The sequence below is a fragment of the Agelaius phoeniceus genome, chromosome 6, assembly GCF_051311805.1.
Source record: "Agelaius phoeniceus isolate bAgePho1 chromosome 6, bAgePho1.hap1, whole genome shotgun sequence".
In the NCBI taxonomy this organism is placed as follows: Eukaryota; Metazoa; Chordata; class Aves; order Passeriformes; family Icteridae; genus Agelaius; species Agelaius phoeniceus.
Window position 1 is genome coordinate 56249785 of NC_135270.1, and position 20974 is coordinate 56270758.

Here is a 20974-nt window from a genome sequence, read left to right on the forward strand (position 1 = left end):
TTTAATAGTGATTAAGTCAGGTGACACAAAGCAGAACATACTGTCATTCAAGGCAAGACAACAGAAATGCTCAAATACAGCAAGCACTTACTGCACTAGAAGAAGATTGACAAGTGTCAAGTGAAATACAAAGCTTAATGATTTCATAGCAATTTTTCACACAAAAATTCATCAGTGCATTTGTGACAAAAATCCTGGTTTAACTATAAGAAAAAAACGACACCACTTGTTTTGGAGAAGACTGGTAAACCAAGGTTTACACAGAAAAATAACTGAAATAATTTCACAATTCCTCTCCAAACTTTAGCAATTCTATTTACACTAGCCAGAACCAACCCCCTACTGGCTTCCATGTGGCACAGATGAAGGCTAGTGCTATTCCTAATTAACCTTCCTCCACTGAGAAAGTGATTCTGCACTGTCTACGTGTGTCACTGAGCCAAGTGTCACACCAGCCACACATGTTATTCCATACCAGCTGAAGAGTAAGCAAGAAATACTTCCCCCATTAAAAGCTGGGCCTCTCAGCCACTCAGGAACCAGCCTAAGGAACAAAACAGCATCTTTATTCTCCAGGGAGAATTAAGGGAAGAATAGAATAGGAAAGGCAAAGATTAGTTTAGCATGACTGGCACAGAAGCTGTGAAGGCAAGAGCATCTGTGACAGTCTGGAAATAACAGTTAAAATTGTTAGGACTTAAAAGATGAAAGGGAATAAAAAGTAAAAAACACTCACAGACTTGATACAGGACTTCCCTTACTTGATTGAACCACCCCAAATGCAACACTACTCTCCATAAAACACAACTTAAAATCACACATGGAATCCTTGTCATTACACAAGAGCCCAGACAAACCCCTGGAAGAACCAGTCTCTTCAGAGCAAACCAGATTAATTAGCTAGATTTCCAAAAGATGTTTCTAGAGACTCTGCTTGGACCCCTGAAGTACTCCTGATAAATGGAAACAGTAGAAACATCATTTAGCCATTTGGTTGGGCCTCAATATATTTGTGCCTGGGAGTTGCTACAGGCTCAGCCCAGGCCTCAGACAACACAAATTTTGAATTTGAGCAGAGATCAGAATCTTTAGTGACCTAAGGAAACACATTTTAGACCAAAATAAACAGGAGTAGAGAAGCAGGAATTAAGACATCACAGGTCTTCTGGAGCCAAACCTATATGCAGGTAAACCAACTGCTGGTAATGTTTTTCATTTGAACTTTTTCACACTCCCCAGTAAGTAAAAAAAATGCCTTTTAAGTTTTTGTCAGTAAGCACATAAGGCCTTCTCCTGCAGGTCTCCAACAAGTCCTGGAAAAAACTTACAGAAACTCAATAGCCTTTGAAAGCTCTGTGAAACTGCTTTTCTCCCAGGTAAAGAAAGGAAGCCCAACTCACCAATTCTGTTCCAACCTCCAACAAAAACCATGGCAAAAGCATCTTGGAGCTGATCCTCAGATCTGCTGGGCAGAAGTCTAGCATCCCATAAAAAGCTTTAGGCATGTGGAAAACCGCCTCAAAAAAGGAGAGCTTGTCCCAGCCCCAGCAGCAATGCTCTGTTTAGACATTGCGCCACTGGGAAAGAAAAATCAACACCATAGAGAAGAATAACATGTACACAAGGTAAAATCCACCTGAAAACAGTCTTAAGCCACCCTGCTCATCACTTAGCTTTGTTTCAAGTAGTTGGTAAGAGCTAATGATGAGCACAGAATACAAAACAGTTATAGAAGAATCATTAGTCATTCTTCCTAAAGGCACAGCACTCCTCTGCTAATTTACCCAAGACATCTATGTTCACTAAACCTTTGTGAAGTCTGATTAAAAATTCACAAATATTTGGGTATCCTTTGATATGGGTGTTACTATGCCTGTCCCAGTGAGGTTTCTTAAAAGTATATTGGAATATAAAATAGCATTAGCAAGATATTCTTCTACACCTTTAGAGAGAAGCCAGCCAATTACCAACACTATTTTAAGAGCAATAGGATTGGGTATGGAACACTACAACCATATAAAAGGAAGAGACAACATCCTAGTAGCCTACTTGATAACTGTCAAACAAATACCACAGTTTGTATTCTGCCTCTCTCTCCAACAGGAGAGCCTAGTTAACATCCCCCAGTTGCATTTCTCTTTTTGAGAGTTGTAAAGCAAAAGCAGCAGAAAGGAAAATGAAATTAACTCCACATGCATCAATCCTGAAAACATATTTGAATCTTAAATAACAGCCTTCCATCCTATTCAGGGAGAACACAAGCTGTTGATTTTTGAGATTAGAAATGAAATTAAATCAGAAATTACATGCAGCACCAGAGTGGCAATTCCAGTAGATGTTTGCTAGTATCCAGTTTTAGTGGACCAAAAAAAAAAAAATCAGAATCCACTGGTTTAGATAGAGGATCACAGGATTAAGTATCAACACACATTTTGCCCAATCATTATGTTACAGAAAATAATCCAGCTACATCTTAAGATACTTTCGTGACTTCACAGCTACTATGCTTCAGTCCTTTCCACCACAGCTGGAGCTGGCACTGGGAGTTTCCAGAAACCCACCCAGTTAATCCAATAGCAAAGAACAGAAGAAAGTATTGATGAAATTAGGGAACAAAGAAAAAAGACTTTTAGATAAAGAGACACGTACAAGAACAGTACCAGGCAGACACTTGGGGACCATCTGAACATCACTCTATTAGATTTAAGAGGAAGCTTTCAGCCTTGCTACCACCTTTGAACTGTTTCAGACAAACTTGATATTAACCAAGTATCCACGTCCTACTCTTTTCCTAAAGTTTTGGAAGAAGTCCAAGATAAATTAAGCCCATTATACACACACTTTCTTGTTGCATTAATGAAAGCATAGCTAGATTGTCTCTTTTGAAGTGTATGTAACAACCATGAAGACCCATTAATGGTTAGTGCAAGACTTGTTTTATGCTAATATTTAGAATTCAAAGATGAACTAGTAATTAATACTGCTCTTCCCCTCCCCTCTGCACTCCATGTGGCATGGATATTAGTGTCCTCTGGGCACTTGAAGCCATGCATCATTATAATTTCAACTTGAAGTCAAGAGGGAATTAAACTAACTATGTAATAACATACTTTAATTATTGTTCTAAACACAGAACACCTGCATGCACTCTTTTGTATTGGAAATATGCATACTAAGAAGGTAAGCAAATATATAAAAAAACAGATATGCCCCCAAGTTCTATGTATGCAAAGACCCCAGGAAGACAGAGTAATGTTTTAATCTTAACCCTTTTAAATAATGTCAGCTGCTAATAGCACTGCAATCTTTCCCTTCGTTTTTGAAAAAGCAAATGCCCACAAAACCAATTCCAGCTAATGAGCTCTGGATGCCTTGCCTTTGGAAGAGGAGAGGCCCACACTCAACCGCTGTTCCCAAGGGAGCAGAGATTGTGGCACTGTTTTTCTAAGTCCTCCTCAATTCCCTCATCAGTCCTACCCAACTGAGTCACCTCCAGAGCTCCTTGGGCAGCAGCAGCCACAGCTGAAAAGGGACATGAAACAAAGACTCCACCAGCCACAGTGATGGCTGTGAGCTGGTGGCTCAAACCCTCATGCAACCCTAAACAAAATCCATTCTCTTCCTCCCATGGCTTTGGTTCTGAGCACAGGTATCACCACAAACCTTCTCAACAATAAGAAACACAAATATTGTGGTTCTGTCTGTCTCTGTTTTATTGCTACATTGAGTCACACAACAGCTTCAGTCAATTTGAACTTCACATTTCCACAAGAGGCTTACCAAACAGTGTAGAACTGCTCATGGCTAGGAACAGAATTGTCATTAATGCAAAAGAAAGGGACAACACACCCAAGCTGTCCTTCATTTCAGCCCCCAGCAAAACACCAGCTCAGACGTTTTCAACTTCTGCACATGCTAAAGAGGCTGCCAGGGAAGCAATCAGAAATAAAACACCTTATTTTAGTTCTCTGTAAATTTACAAGAATAAGTTGAGCAGAAAAATAAGAGTCACCATTCCAAGAGTGGGTGCAAGTTCTTTCATGTAGATCAACACACACAAGGAACTTGAATGAAGGATTAAACAGGGATTATGCACACAGTTAAATATACAAGGTAGAGCCAGAGGTTAGCTGTGAAAAAAACTAAGTTCATAAACACATCCCTGAAACAAATGCTTCAATCATATCTCAGCAGCAGGACTGAATCTTCTGAACAGTCCTTTGTGGCTACAGTAAATCTTTATCACATTTGCAGCACCAACCACTATACTGGATTTAATTATTATTAAAAATTAATTGCTTACAGCAGCAAAGAAACACAGCATAAAATAGCATATGTAGCCCATCATTCCAAGCTATTTGAATATACAACAACCAAGACATGATCAATCCCAACAAAGCAGCATCAGAACTTCAATATCCAATAATCTCTTCCAGATTCATGTAAACTGGAGGGGATCTGATATAGCTTTATGCTATTATAAATCAGACAAAAACCACAAATGGGAACACCTTTGGAAGGAAAACTTTGTAACAATGATAGAAAAGTACATGAAGCAGCCTTTGAAAATAAGCACAGGCCCTACAAATTTACTCTAAGCATGTAAATTCAGAACACTTGTCTATTTTTTCCCCTTCTCCCACTAACATGGATCTAGAAGCTATGAAAGGGAGATTATGTCAGCAAGTCTTCAAATTTATTTCATTGCTGACCCCCAGTTGCTCCTCTGGTGGGTAACAATGTTATAGCTTTCCTCATAAGCATGAGTATCAATAGAGAACACAACAAAGCCATGGAAAGTAGGCCAACATTAAAAAAAGTCACAGTAATTTTTTAAGTTCAAAGCTGGAGCCATAAATCAAAAATATGTCCCAGTGACTACTTTACAGTTTCAGCACTTCATTTGCCACTGACTCCCTGCTGTTCCAACTTTCTCCACATTCCTTGGCAAGCTGAAGATTCACTGAGTACCAAATCTTTAAAATCCATCCTAATGGCTTAGGGACAAACAAATTATCACTGGTAGCAAGCTGCCACAAGCCAAGACTATCTTTCCAGCCAAAGCTTATTTTGTTTACCTTACATTTGCAGTGATCTGGGAGTAGATACGAGCAGCTTGAGAAGCTCTGGTGATACACAACAGTTTGTACTTCTGCCTGAGCCTGTGACAATTAACATTCTGACAGCCCTCAGTCCAAGTCCAGGACACACAGTCTTAGATAAAGGGAATCTGAATTCTAGAAATTAACCTCTGAAGAATTGCCACCAGCTGGGTTTGGGCAACCACTTTACCTTCACCTCTTCCAGAATAAGAGATTTGTGGTTTATAGCTTGGTCATTTCCCCACAACCCTGAAGTTATCACAGCTGAACAGCAAACATCAGAAGGCACTGCAGGAGCACTAAATATCTGACAACCAACACCTTACATGTCTGTGCAAGTCCAAACACTTCATTTTCCCCACTTCCTTCCCTTCCTCACTTTCTGACAGGAGAAAGCACCAATATGTGTGGATGAATCATGGAAAAATACTGTTCTACAAAGGTACCCAACAGCCAAACACAACACTAAAATATTCTGGGCCTATATATAAACATATGATTTCAACAACAGTTTATAACCAACACAGGGGTGCTATCAGGTCATTGTGGTGCACAAAAACCAGTCACACTGAGGGGCAGCACATGGATATACCTGCCCTTAACAGTCTAAGTAAGCATGGTCTGACTTTTAGACTTTGCTGATTACATGTGCCCAGTTACAGTAAAAATTCCATGCTGTGATACAAGGAAAATCATGACATTGTACCATAAGAGAGTCAGAACTGTCAAAATCACCACTACTAAAAAAAAAAAAAAAAAGAAGAAAGGAACAGCAGCTAAAACTACTAAGCAGTAGCACAGGTTACCAGACAAGTGCTGTTAAAATTGTCCTCAGTCAGTAGGAAGAACACTAAATAGTATCAAAAATTGCACACTCTAAAAAGCTTCTACTCCAGTAAATTAACTGAAGATCAATAATTAAGCTATTTAAATATTTCTCAACTTACTGCTTAAAGCATATGTCAATCAAGTCTTCCAAGTATGAACAAGTTCCCTAATTAGATCTTAAGTTCTCCAGCTGGAATCCAGGACCTATTACATTAAAAGTGTAGATTCTGTCTCTGCAAAGTAGACTGTTGAACTTTGCAATGCTATAAACAGCATCATACATATTCAGGAAAAAGAAAAAAAAGCAAGAAAAAAAGGAAAGAACCCTATTTGATGCTTTAGTTAACTGTTAGCTCATACAATAATTCTCTCCAAGTTGCATGAAGGGGTAAGAATATTTTTCTACCTACCATAGGATACTGCACCAGTATTAAGATTCACTAAGAGTCTGAAAATGTAAAATTTATCCAGTTTGAACATTATATGCTTAAAGTTATTTAAGATGATATGTTCACAGTACTAGAAAGTACTGGAGAGACTAGAGACACAGTGGACTATGTGGAACTAGAAGAAGCACTGTAACAATAATAATCAAATTGTAACATACTAAACAAAGCCCACCAGAGCACATCCTGCTGGGAGCAAGATATATATAATCAGGACTTTCAAGTCCAAAGCAGGATGTAAACAGATTGCAGTTTGTGTACTAATACTCCAGCCTTATCTCAGATTTAAAAATTTAAACCCAACCAAAAAAAAAAAAAAAAACAACTTCAGAGAATGAGCACCTGTGCATCTGTCCTAGGGGCATATAATTGGTTACTCAAGGACTATTAGGCTGTTTCTTAGCAACCTCTAATCAAGTAAGACTAAGATTGTCATTTAGCCTTGAAATGCCTTGTCCCTTCCATCTAATGTAGCTTTATACTGAGAAGCAAACAGTCATTGCAACCACAGATAAAATCCAGGCTTACTACATGATTCAGAGTTGTTGTTATCAGAAGATCCTCATGTTAAATATGTTTTTTACACTTTATTTAGCATCTGAAACAGTCATAATAAATATTTCATTTTTCTCCTTTATATACAAATTAAATGCTTGCTACAACTATGAAGAAAACCCTTAGGAATGGTTTAACAAATGAGCATAAGGTATAGTTCAACTCTTAAACAACACTTTATTACTGTAAATCATTCCCCAAATATAATAACAGGAAAACTGGTTAATATTAAAAACAGTGGTAGTGACATTTCAGGTAAATAGCAAGCATTTCTCTCAGAGCTAAATAGTATTTAAGTCTTTGGTGATACTGAAATGTGTCGACTATGTTGCATATACACTGGACTTCTAAAATTAACCTTCAAGCAGAGTCTGGCCATCAGACCAGGAAAAAAATTTAAAAAAAAGCAAAAGCATTGGAGTAATCAAAAAATAAACTCATCTGTTCAGTCCTAGTCTAGCATTGCTGCTTGTCTGCAGTACCAATGGGCACATGACAGACTGCTGAAGACAGCACTCAATCATTTATACAGACTATTTTTTCCTGTACAGCAAGCAAAGGCACCAAAGACTGGTTCCATCAGGGATGGGCACCCCTCCCTGACTCGAGGTGATCTACACCAGAGCCATCACAGCACTGTCCCCAGTTGTGTCCCTCCCAACAGGTCTGCTCAGGTGCACAGAGGGGAAGGAGCAGCTCCCAGGGGGCCCCACCAGGGGCAGGAGGTCAGTGGTGTCTAACACGAACAGGCAGAGATGCTCTCACCAACCCACACTGGTTCATTCCCCAGCCCTGGGAGCAGGGCCAGGGTGGGGAGGTCAGGCTACACCTCCTGCTCCTGTGAACAGCTCCAAAGCACTGAATGGACACAGCACATGCCTCCAGCAGTCACCTCTGACCGGAGATTGACCCGTTTTAGACACCCACTGACCAGAGCCAGAGCAGATTTCTAGCAAAAAGCCCATCAGAGGTTTAGCAGAGTACAGGAGAGGGAGGGAATAGTGGAATTACTACCAAGGAACAGCAGCAACTCTCCTTCAGGTAAGCAAATGAATAAGCATCAAGGAGTGAGAAGCACTGGCAGTATATCCTTATTCCTCACTCCTTGAAGCAGCCTCTCTCCTTCCCAGCTGATGCTCTCAAGCTCCCTCCAGATGAGAGAATTACTGAGCTGGAACTGCAGAGGAACAAGGGAGAGCAAATAGGTGTGCTGGCAGAAAAGGCAGGGTCACTTTCTGATGATGTCTCCTCTACAGGTTGAGCAGCTCCGAAAGAGAGCAGGCAACAAGCAGGGCCCACAGAGAGTTGACAAAACACTGGGCCTGTTTTCAGAAGAGCAGGGAGGGAAGCTTTCTGGCACACAGTAACCTAAAGCTTCTGCAGATGACTAAGTATCCAATGTGATCATAGCTGCTTTATGAACTTAGGGTAGTTTTTAAAGTACACCCATAGCATGTATTTCAGAGCCAACACAAAGCAACACCTAGAGGAAAAACAAGCAAAGGAGTCAGACTATACAAAAAAAGATGAATTCCACTCATCTCACCTACATGAAATGACTCAAAGGCATTACTCAACAGAGCTGGCCACAGGGGACAAAAGTAATTTTTAAAGTTAAAAAACAAAATTATTTACCTTACACATCTGTCTCAAATCCCCCTTCATACAAATAAAGCTTTGTGACAGAAATACATATTAACAAATATACTAAAAATTCACGAGACCATTTCTGGCATTTTCTAAATTCAGAAAACATAGTTGTTCCACAGTATTAATTGTTTGACAAAAGCTTAATTTTTTGCAGCTTTTGTACTGAAAAACAGCAAACCTGCAATAGTTCCCAAAGCAAGCTGCATTTGCAAAAGAAATACAAGCAGTGGCCTCAAACACAGAGGGCAGCTTCTGCCACACAGAGCCTCTCAACATCTACACTCACACTTGAGCCTCACAGGATCACTCAAAACACCTAAAATACAGGGGGAACACAGTCTAATTAGGCCAAATATCACAGGTCTGATGTAACATAAACCAATTATAATTTCACCCCAACTACGTTCAAGATAAACCCAACTGTTTAAAGGATAAAGCTACAACTGGTCATGTCTCTAGCAAACCTTTCCTATGCAGATTTTTTTAAATTGAGAAAACAGCATTTGGAACATCTTTAAACAGCCCAGACACAAAGCCTGTACTGCACTGCAGTGAATCAAACATACTCTGCTTCTACCTCACATCCTCTCGTGTAAGAGTAATCCTGACTACTTTAATACCTATTCCATTTTCAGTCAAAGATTTAATGCCCACACCAGCTGTGTGGCTAGGAGTGTAGCATTTCACAGATAGGCTGCCTGAAGCACCTTCTGGAATAAAGATTAGAAAGCTGACAAGAGGTGTACAAGCACACTGTCAGTGACTGGGAGGTGAGGGACTCCGTCTGCAAGTTTTGACTTCAGCCTCAGTGTTTCCAATAAATAAGCACATGTTTATTTAAGGAAACTTTCAAGGAGTATAAATAGAAGTGTTCTTTACTATCTGACCATCTCTGTGACATTCAAAAAACCCCCAGAATTTCAAGGTATAAAGTTTAAATAGTTAGCAGAATACTGTCCTTTGAGGCATATTTATTTCAAAGACATAAGAAATTCTAGATTTAGTGACATGAATGCATGAAAGATTAAGAGTGCAAAGAGCACTTCTGCTTAAAATTAGAAGACAGATTTCCTATAGTTACATGAAACTTAAGTCTTTAGACTTTCTATTCTGGGCAAGCTGCAAATAGTTGCTGGCACACACAGCATGCCAATAATAAATCCCTTTTTCAAAGAGTGGTTCTGAAGTGGTCACCATTAAGGCCTTGGTTCTTTTTTAGAGGTGACACCTGCAGCTGCTATTGAAATCAACCGGAGTTGTCACTTCCCAGCATTGCTGAAGTCACTCTCTAAAACATCATCTCATTATCTTCTTTTAAGAAAGAGCAAAACAAAACCTGAAAACTACCTTTTGCATTTGTGTCACTTGAGACCAAAGGGATATCATTTTTATAATAAACCATTTCCTCAATCTTTTGTTTCTGATCAAAAAGGCTTCAAGGCAAATGCAGTACTGAGCAGGTGAAAGCATATAAATTCCATGATCTACCTCCCCAAAAGTGAGGAAACATGGATCCATGTTTTCTGATTCACAGTGTATTTGCTCATGATTTGCAACAACCAGGGAAGGCTTTATGAGCACAAGGACTGCAGGTGTTTTGGCAAAATATGAAATATTTTGGTGTGGCAGTTCCACAGGAGGCCCAGAGTCTGCTGACAAGCCCACCAGGCAGCGGTAGGAAGCATGCACCAAGTTTGGGGAGGGAAAGTCAAAGCAAAGCCTTCCACCTGGGGAAAAAAGGCTACTGGTAAAAAAGACATTAAACATTTACATAGATCATGAATATACAGCTACCAACTAGATTATTTTTTCCATCCTGATTTCCTGAGCTAACCAGGTGTGATGCATGTACATCACAGCCCATCACAACCAGGTGAATTTCACATTTGCTTGCTTTGCTTTCACATTTCACACTTGCTCTCACTTCTTACTCCCTGCCCTCAGGTCTTGCTTGGAACTGTGCTTTTGCAAGCAGTTTCCTAAAGAAGGAGTCTTAATGGAGCAAAGAACAACTAATTACAGGTAAAGCTTGCAGTGTGTCTCTCCTGATTGTAATCTTTTTCACAAGAAAAAACATACCTACTGTTCCTCTGGTACAGCCAAGCACAAGTTTTTCCAGTGCTAAATGGCCTAACTTTAACCTGCCTAATTTAAGCATATCTGTCCCGATGGGTTGTCATCCAAGATGACAGGATGCATGTTTACTCTATCAGGGAGCAGAGAGTAATCTAATCCAGGATATTTTCATTACAAAGCCTCAAGATCCTGATCAGAGAGCACTGATGGCTGTGTTGAGACAGGAGGTAGACCAACTGTGGGTCTACCAGCCAAACAAAAATAGACAATAGCATTTCCTACAGCCAGGCTATCTGGTTCCCTAGAGGCACCAAGGATCCCAGATAATGAGCTTGAAGGCTAGATGTCTTAACCACCTTCATCTCTCAAATTAAAAACACTGGGAGAGCTTGATGCAGAGTCCTACAGTTAACCAGACAACATGAGAAAGTGCCAGGCAGAATGCTGTACCCATTAAGCAATAAAAGCTGCAAGGTCAAGTATTCCTGCTCAGGTTTTGGCAGGGGAAGGGGCAGGTTGCTTTCTAAGAAATTTAACATTTACTGCTGCAGCCAAGCTATCCTCTCAACAGCTTTACATATTTGATAGCTCACACTCCTGTGTATGTTTTAGATCAAGACTGAATCCCTCCAGGTATTTGGATAAGATCTACACATGGACTCACACAGATGAAACTCACAGCCTGGACTTTAAAATTGACAATTTTTTATCTACCTGAGAGTTAACATTACTTCAGAAGGTTACAGAGTGGTGCTACTGTCACACTCTAAATAGGAAGAAACACTAAGTGCCTAAAAAATTAAAAAAATCAATTAGTTGCCTAATCCTAGCAGGGAAGGCACCCTTTATCCAAGCAATTTGCTGCCTGAACCTCTACCATCTCTCCTTCAGATTGGTTACAGAGTCCTAGCTAAGCACCAAGGAAAAGGAGAGGTGCAAATGCTTGTTTCTGCTTATCTCCAAGACCCTGAACACTGAAGTGGACCTGGGGAGCTCAGAGTATACAGTGCCCATGGGTGTGCTGTCAGTCACAGCAGGATCTCAAAAACAGAGGGGCTGAGAGGAGCCAATGATACATACTGCAACACATGATTTCAGCATCCTCAACTAGTCAGAACAATTCCTCTATATGACTAATTAACTGAAGTCATGGATGCCATACCAACATTTACGGTACAGGAAAAACTCTGAATTCCCTGAGGGAAAGAAAAGGGTGGAGGGAGAAACCACACACAACTCCATTTCATGGCATCTTGCAAAGGAGTACAAGAAATGGTTCCACCTAACCCATCCCACAGAACAACCAACTTTAAAACATCATCTTCAGAAGCAACCTTCAATTAACCCCAAATCTAAAATTCTGCCAATGGCTACTGATAAATATTAATGTGTCAGGTATTTGTGAAGCTTCAGTGTCTGAACAAACAGCTTTGTGCTAGGGGAAAAAAAAATACTCAAGACTAACACGCCTAAACTGTAACTGATCAGAATCAACTTCAAAGCTATTTGAATTCTTCTGTCTTCTTTGTTTTAAAGTCGCACATAAATTTTAATTGCATCATTTGTTTGTTAACAATCACAAACAAGCATTAAGCTTCAAGTTTTACAGCAGGAGGCAAAGAAAAAAATGTGAGGTAGGTGGGTGAAGAAGACAGCTGTATTGTTCTAGCTGTTCCTCATCCTCTCCCACTGCCAGATTTCTGTGGATGATGTATCCCAAGGTAGCAATTTTAAGAACTTTCTGGCAGTATCCCAAGCTCCCTCTTGCAAATCAGAGATCAGACTAATGATATTAAAAAAAAAAGGACAGGAAATAGGAATAAGCTGGATAACTGACACTGTTTCAAACACTGGAAGTCGCTGAACTCTGGTACTGCAACTTTATAGAAGAGACAGTTGTCCAAACTGAAAGATTTTACCTCATGAAATTAAAAAGGAAAATCAGTAAAACAAAACAAATCACTCTTCAAGAAATTACTTGCTTTACAGCTACTGCTAGCTTGGGACACTGTAGTATCACACATACTTTAAGAAAATCCCTCCCACCCTGAGCAATTTATACAATACTGCATTACAGTATTATAACTCTAAGTGAGGGAGTTACCATTCAGGTGAGGTTCACCAAAAACTCTGCAAATACTCATGTTGGTTTTCCTTACCATGGAGTTTAAAAATTCAAGCTAGAGCTCCTGAAATAAATCCTCTTCTCACTGCCAACACCAAAGCAAATTTGTTTCATAAGTGAAGGACACAATTTCCAATGCTCTTTACTCTTGCTCCTTCCCATCATATTAAAGAAACAGTAACTTAATTACTGTTGTACAGCAAAAATAAAATTCATAGGAAAAGACTATGCCCATATTGTTGTTTCTCAGTTGCAAACTTGAATAGAGAAAGAATATTATTTGAGAGTAATTTAGAAATTACCCCAGGGAGTTGAAACCTAACCCAGGAACTCAATCTACTTCAAAACCCCCTCGTGATAAACCAGCACTACAATTAAGCCTCTCCTTGCAAAGCCTACACAGCTTATGACAAAGATGCTGTATTCCCCATCAAGAGACTGAACACAGAGCTCAAGATCTAACTACAACATACAGGAGGGACTTCTTTCCATAGGTGTATCCACAGACTGTTGTAAGTAAAACTACTCCACAGCTTATTTTTAGAACCCAGGGTGGGCTGGGAGAGTATTCAGTAAACCGTCCAAAAATCAGCTAACCACCCACTAGACTGCAGTGGCACTGTTTAAGTAAATTACAGCCCACTCTGCAACAGCTGCAGGGAAAAAAAAATGGTGGAAAAAAGAAATACCCTGAGTATTTCAATTCCCTCTAAATGCTGGAGCCAACAGTACAAGAAACAGCAGCAGACAGGGCAGTGTGGGCTGGGGACACTGAGTTAATTCACCTGCAAGAGGCAGGTCAAACAGGCCTTACTTGGGACTGGGTGAGCACAGGACAATATCCGGCAGCTGCAAGGTAAGAATGTGCTTATTCCAACAGAGAAAAATTCAAAGAAGGCTGGGCTTAGGGACCTGCAGTGCAAGGATTATCAAACTCTCCTTGTGTTTCAAGTAGCAATACTAGAAACTGGCAAAATAAAAGCGTGAGTTAAATTACCTTTACTTCCTCGTGCAGATAACATACAAAGTTTGAGGTGCTAACGTTACTGAAATCGCCTGCTGAAGAGTTTACGATTTCATCAAGTCTGTATTAAACGGCCAATAAAGAGGAGAAAGAATCCTAATTTTCTCTTTGATCTTATAACTTAAGAACACAGTTCTAAATGCCCTGGGTTTATGGTATAGACTATACCCATTAACAGGAACATTTCCAAGTTCAAGAGGGCACAGGACCAACAAAGGCCATCAAAACACCCCAAACTGGCAACCAGAACTTAAGTACCTCTGCATGGAAAAATTTATCAGTTCTACCTTCTTTATTTTTAAACATTTAACTGCAGCAAACTCAGTCAATCCTAAAATTGCAGGGCATGAGCATCAGAGGTTGGAGGGTCCCTGGTAGCACAGAAAATGAAATGATTTATGTAGACTGGCTTCCTTTAGCTTGAAATGCAAATGAAGCGTTTTTGTCCCTAACCATTCCTAGCAGGCGTTCTTTAAGTAAGTGAGATCCCGCCAGCTACAGTCTGAGAGGTCAGCAAGGGCCATTTCATCTGTTAGTCAGCGGGTGCCAAACGCAACCCGCAGGTACCGAGGCTTCCGATACGCATCTCCCCACCGAGCCGGGGCACTGCACCATCCCCATTCCTCAGCGCCTCGCAACTTGCCAGCTTCCACCCCGTGGCCCACTTGGACGGGCTGAGGGCAACAGCTGTGAAACTCCCTGCAGGATCCTACCTGCCTGCAGCCGGGCAGGGAGCCCAGCCTTCCCTGCCTCCCTCCCTGCGGCCGCTCCCAGCGCCGGGCGCTGTCCGCACCCAGCTCCCCCAAAAGCAGGAGGATGCACGCAGGCTCCAAGGACAACACCAGCACTGCCTGCAGCCCCCTGATGCCCCATCCCCTAAAGGCGTTCAAAGCCAGGCTGGACGGGGCTTTGAGCACCCCGGGCTAGCGGAAGCTGTCCCTGCGCACGGCAGCGGGGCTGGAACGAGACGGTCCCGGAGGTCCCTTCCGACCCGCACCGGCCGGCCCCCTAAGGTCCCTTCCAGCCCACACTGTTCGGTGCCTCAGGTCCCCTGCAGCCCGCATCGTTCTGCGTGCGGCGCACGAGGCGGCGCGGCCTGAGGGGACAGCGCGCTGCTGCGGGGGCGACACGCTGAAAGCCCCAGGCCGCGGAGCGGAAGGCAGGGCGGAGCGGGGGCGGCCGCGGGGTCCCGCACAGGCGGGCACACCGAGCCCCTCAGGCACAGCGCCGGAGTCGGGGTTCGAGGCGGGCTCGGCCCGGGCGGTGCCGGGGCCGCGGGCCCGGCCCAGGTGCGGGGGCCCCGCCCCGCGCAGGTGCTGGGACCCCCCGGCGCGCGCCCCGCCCCCGCCCCGCGCGCTGCGCCCGCCGCCAGCGCCCCCTGCCGGCGCAGCCCCGCACCGAACCCAGCGCGCCGCGGCCGCACCGTCGGGCTCCGATGCGGGCGGGGACGCGGGGGCTCTCCCCGTTATTGTGATTTTCCTGCCTCCAGCCTCTCCGGGCCCGGCCACCACCGGACGCGGCTCTTCCCGCAGCCAGCCCGGAGCTCCCGCAGCGCCCACCGCCCGCGGTGGCTCCCGCCGCGCAGCCGCCCCCGCTCCCCGCGCCGCCGGCCGTGCCCCGCAGCCCCGGGAAGCGGCGGCCGCGCCCAAGGCAGCGCCCCGGCAGCTGGCCCCGCTCAATAACGGGGGAGCGGGAGCGGCACCGACGGGAGCGGACGCGGGGGAACGCCACACAAAAAAGGGCTGATAACGAGAGCACGATTAAAAACCTACCGGCCACGCGAACTGGAAGGGAATAACAATCCTGCCCGTCTCGGGAGTTCTGCCTTGGTGGGAGTATTTGTTGCTGTTCAAATAGAAAATATTTCCACCGAGAACGGGGGTAGATCCGAATCCGTAGTTGCAGGGTCCGACCGGGGTGATCTTGGCCTGATATTCCTTGAGGCAGACTTTCACGTAAGTGTCGCACTCGTCCCGAGAGCAGTCCAGGTTCTCGGGGCTTTTCATGCCATCGCAGCATTCCCCATTGAACAACTCGCCGTTTACATTCCGCACCGAGTTAAGCTGCAGCTCGAAATAGCCCGTGGACCGGGACACCTAAAAATAAAAACCGAAGAGGAGACAGCCTCGTTACTACCGCGGCCGGGGGCAGCACCAGCAGCGCGGTGCTGCGGGTCCCCGGCTCCCCACGACAACTTTCGCCGGCTGCGGGTTTAACCCCGCCACGGCAATATACATACGCGTACATATATATACATACACGCACACAGCACTATAGGCACAAACACAAATAAGAAACGAGCAAGGTGCAAAGGGAGCAGGGAGAAGGCAGCCGCGGCGCCCCGCGGCCGGAGCGCAGCCCCCCGCGCCCCGTCCCTACCTGCACGCAGGAGGCGAGGAGCAGCGCCAGGCCGAGCGCGGCGGCGCGGGGGACCCGGCTCGGCCAGCCGGCGCCCCGCATGCCTCCTGCTCCCGCTGCTGCTCCGCGCCGCCGCCTCAGAGGAGCCCGCCGAGCCCACCGGCCACGGACCGGCGGCCGCTCGCGGCATGGGCGGTGGGGGAGCCGCCCGCAGCGCGCCGGGGGGCGCAGGGCATGGGCTGCCGGCGGGGCCGCCCGGAGCGCTCCGCCGCCGCTCCCCTCCCGCGGGCTCCGCTCGCCCTCTGTGCGCCTCGGCTCCGCGGACACCCAACAAGTAGGTGCCGGAGTGACAGCTTCATTACCCATTCGCCGCCGCGGCCGCCGCCTTCATATTAATGAGGGGGACGGCCCGGCCCCGCGGCCGGCGGGTGGGGCCAGCACCGCTCCCGCCGCGGCTCTTAAAGGGCGGCGGGCGGCTCTCGCTCCGCCCTGCACTGACCGCAGCGGGGTCCGCCAGGTGCTGGAGGGGGATGAGAGATGCGGGACAGCCGCGGGTGGGGGGTGGACACGCAGCCCACGGTGTTGGAGGAATAGCCACGGGATGCGTAGAGGAGGAGTAGGGTGGGTGCGCCTCTGCTTGTGAGGGAGCAGGCGATGTGTGCGCCCACGCTCGTGTAGAACTGCCCAGGGAGTGTGTAGAAAGCCATGGAAGAGCACATACAGTCAGGGAATGCTTGGGGTGGGAGTACCCCAATAACGCAGTAATTGGTACTTCTGTGCAGGAGTGCTTGGAAGGGAATTGCCTACAGCTGTGCGGGAGTGCTCAGGGTGGGATCACCGACAGCTCTAAAGGAGTGCTCAAGCCGAGATCACCTACAGCTGTGCAGGGGTGCTCAGGGGAGATCACCTACAGCTGTGCAGGAGCAGCGTGCACTCAGTCATGGACGACGGCAATGGTTGGCTCTGCCTCCAGGGATGTAGGTGCATGGTATGTGCAGATGTAGCCATGGAGGAGAACAGAGCACGGGATCATCCATGCCAGTGAAAGAACACGCACGGTGTGTGCAGCCGCAGCTGTGGAGGAGTGTGTGCGGCGGACACACCCACCCGTGGATCCTGAGGAACACTGGGGCTGGCGACACCCACCGCCCCAGAGGAGTGTGTGGGGTGCACGCACCCACAGCTATGTAGAACCGCATATGGCTGTGGCACAGCGCACGGGGTGTGCGCACCCATCCTCGTGGGGAGGCACAAAGGGTGTGTGAACCCACAGCCCCGCAGGAGCTCACACGGGAGGGCTTGCAGAGTGACATGTGCGGCGCACAGAACAGATGGCCAAGTGCTGGATCATGTCCTCCTCCAGTGGTGGCTCAAGCAATATGAGGGTAACTGCGAGGAGATTTCTCCTTTAGTTTAAGCACCCTGTGATTTTGATCCCCGCTGACAACTATGAAAGCTATACATACAAACAACTGCATGCTATGGATACAGTATCAAAGCCCTGCAGATCTGCATTTAGGACCTAAGTTTTCCTACTGTTCCTCTCCCCGTTTAACTCTTTCGTACTGATCATCCACTGGAGTGGACAATTGGAGAACAAACAGCTCAGAAATCAAAGGGCTGTCAAGTTGCCCGTGCAGAAAAGCTTTCAGAGAGCCTCCCCCTGCCTTTTCAGCGCCCCACTGCCCCCATCCCTCCAGCAGCCAGCCGGCACGCTGCTCCTCTGCTATTCATGGCCAGCGTGCAGCTGCAGCTACTCTCCTAGGCTGACACAGCAGCAGCTGCTATGTGTGTGCCAGCTGGCTAGCCGCTCTCCAAAATCCTCTTGTCCGCCCCACTCCCCTTGCTTTCCTGCTTCCCCACCTACAGACCTGCTTCTCCTTCCCCACCACGTCTCCCACTTGGCGACAATCTGCTCCAGTTTCCTATCTTCCCCACTGTCCTGAGCCTACCCCTCTGCTGTCCTGGTTCACCTTACTTGCTCTCTAGGAAGCACCCCTTACTTTCCCCCTCATCCCTCTGGAGCTCAAACAGGAGCTCTCTGAAGTGGAGAGGTGAATATTGCTTTTAATTATTTTATGTGTCCTCTCTTTGAAACCGTGCCTCCCAAGATAACTGCATTCAAGCATTTTTTTGGTTAAGATAACCTCTGGGATAACCACCTTTAGAAGGCGGCGGGGGAAAGTGGGGAGAGCTGAGGGAGGATTGTTATGCTGGGTTGAAGTCTCCTATTAAAGTTGCTGCATTTTGTTAATCAGAAACTCCACCAAGCCATGTTCTTTGCCCAGCTGAGCTGCTCGCTGGCTTCCAAATGGACGGGCAAATGCTTTTTAGTTTTTTAATTACTCTTTCTGGTGGCTGAAAAGGAGGAGTTTCTTAGATGAGCTTTCTGCCTAAAGATTATTTCGTGGTGGATGGCAGCCAAAATATTTTGCAAGACAGGTATTTTGTTTGCATGTATCATGATAAACAAACATAAAACCTCACAATCTACCTTCAGCACTATGTGGTCAATATGCCTGTGGAGGAAGACATATATTTTTATCACCAAGCTAAGCAAATGTAATACAGAAGAAAGATGATCCAGTAGTTACAGCATATGCTCAGTCTCTACAGAGCCAAGCTCGGTTACCTGCTGTATCACAGAATTTCTTTGTTACCTTGAGCACACTGTGTGCTCTTTTTTTTTGCTTTGGTTTTGCCTTTGTAAATATTCCACAGTACTCAGAAACTCTGGTGCCATTTTAAAATTCCTTTTCTCACTGTAACCTGACTTCACAGGAGCAGAGAGGGAAGGTGCAGCTATTTCCGGCCATTCTCTCTGCTTGGGGAAATTTTCATTTTATTCTTCTTGGTGCTGCAGCCCCGTTTTCAGCCTGAACTCCTTCATTCTCTTGCTGTGGTTATTATTTTTTGAGTGCTGTGGAATTTCACTCTATTCTCCTTCAGGTATGGAAAGCAGTTTCATTGCAGTTATGTAAAGATAGTGATGGTTTTCAGGTAGTGCAGCAAGAATATTTATTAGCGAATGAACTTTGAGCTTTTAAAAAAGCCTAGTGGCCAGATCTGGTGGTGAATGCTGAGAACGGTTAGGAGGAGACATCCCTTGGAGAATGTGCATCAAATGACCAGTGTGTGACCAGCCCTGGAGGAGGGAAGTCCAGCCTCTGGAACTGTCCCTCCCTTCCCACCGGGGCTGCCTCCTTCTGGCTTTTGGAGAGAGATGAAGTTCGGTGCCTTGGTCGCTTCCAGCAGGCCACCAAACTCCAGGAGTGCATCCAGGAGTGCAGTGGCAGGATTTGCCCCTTTTCCTCCAGCATTTCCCGGGCTCTGGGCTGCTCTGCTCCTCCTGCTGCAGGACAGCTCCCAGGACCGGCTTTCCCCACTGTGAGCGAGCCTGCAGGAGGCGGCTGGCTCCATAACTCATTCCCAATCAGCTGCATGCTCCCGGGGCTGCCAAGTGTAAGCAAGTGTCTCCTCTTACACACACACCTGCAGCCCAGGCTGCTGTCACCCAAGCCGCCGCCTCCCTCGGCCATCCTGCATCTGGCTGCGCCCCGCGCCAGCAGCCATCCTTTTGCCAGTGGGGGAGGCCAAGGCCTTTCCTTCCCCTCTGCGGGGTCTTTGTCCCCTCACCTTCCCCAGAGAAGGGTCCCTGTGCCTTTGTGTTGGGTCACGGGGCTGTCCATGCAGTCCCATGCGTGCAGGCACCTGCCTAGTGCTCAGGGGGAGTTGATATAAATTTCCCTGTGTTGAGCACGAGCTTTGAGGTGCTGTACTTCTGCTCCCTCCTCATCAAAACAAGGGCTGCCAAGATCCAGATTAAAAAAACATAAATATCCTCCCATTGCTGTTCCTTTGCTCCTTTTCTCTGGCAACTCCTGATGATGGTAGCAAGTGGGAACCAGGGGCTGTGCATGACAGAGGGGTGAAAATAAGGCTGAGAAAACTCAAGTTTGACTTTAACAGCCAGCAGTTACTCATCCTGCACAGGGGACAGGACTGGAGAACATTGGTCCCTCTGGCAGGGGAGGGATGCACTCACTGCCAGCCCCAAGCAGGGTGGAATCCCAGCATCCCACACCTCCTCCTTCCCAGCCCTCTGGGCCAGGATTTTAGCTTTTGTGCTCTAGACCTGCACTTGTGCTAAGGTTATGCCTGCATGCAAATCCTTTGGAAGTATGCTCATTAAATAATTTGCATACAATATCCCTGGAGGATCTCAGCAGCTAGGAAGTGGTAGGGTTTATCCATGTGCCCTAGAGGTACAGGAATGCCATTTATCTGTATGCATATGGACATGGACATACATCTCACTTACCCAGGCCAGAATGTCTCCACTTGGGAAAGTTAAGGGCAAGATCACTTTGGATGCTATCCATTTGAAAATTGGCAGGGTAGGAGTTAACCCTCCCTCTGTGGCCAGAAAGGCTACAGCTGCCTGTCCTTGAGAGCAAGGCATTGCAGGACAGAACCAGCTGTGAAGAATTAATTTCTCTCCTTCCTTTTCCATGTGAAGCCTTGTGTGTCAGGGTTAAGGATATGGATGGAGAATACTGCTGAGGAACAGAGATAGATGGTAACTAGCAGAGAAGAATCTTCTTTTTCTGTTCTTTGTATAACTTGACTGGAGCAAGGTATTTTGAGTTTTGCTCTGGGCTTGGCAGACAAGGACATGTCTTGTCCCTTGACTTTGACAGAAGACTCCTGTTGAGTTTGTATGTCTTGTGTAATGTCATTAATAAGGGTGTACATGCATGTGCTTGCTCTTCATGGAAGCAAACCAGATCTAAACTGCAAAGATGTTGAT

The 20974-nt window shown here is 45.7% G+C and overlaps 1 protein-coding gene across 1 annotated transcript in view; it reads right to left on the minus strand.

Annotated features, from left to right (window-relative positions):
• The window catches only part of JAG2 (jagged canonical Notch ligand 2), a 68358-nt gene extending 51771 nt beyond the window's left edge, over positions 1 to 16587 (minus strand). The window contains exons 1-2 of the mRNA XM_054634979.2: positions 16186 to 16587; positions 15579 to 15902 (exon numbers count right to left, since the gene is read on the minus strand). Coding sequence (XP_054490954.2) covers positions 15579 to 15902; positions 16186 to 16530 — 669 coding nt within the window. The 5' untranslated portion in view covers positions 16531 to 16587. The remainder of the gene's footprint in view (positions 1 to 15578; positions 15903 to 16185) is intronic.
• Between the last annotated feature and the right edge of the window lie 4387 nt (positions 16588 to 20974).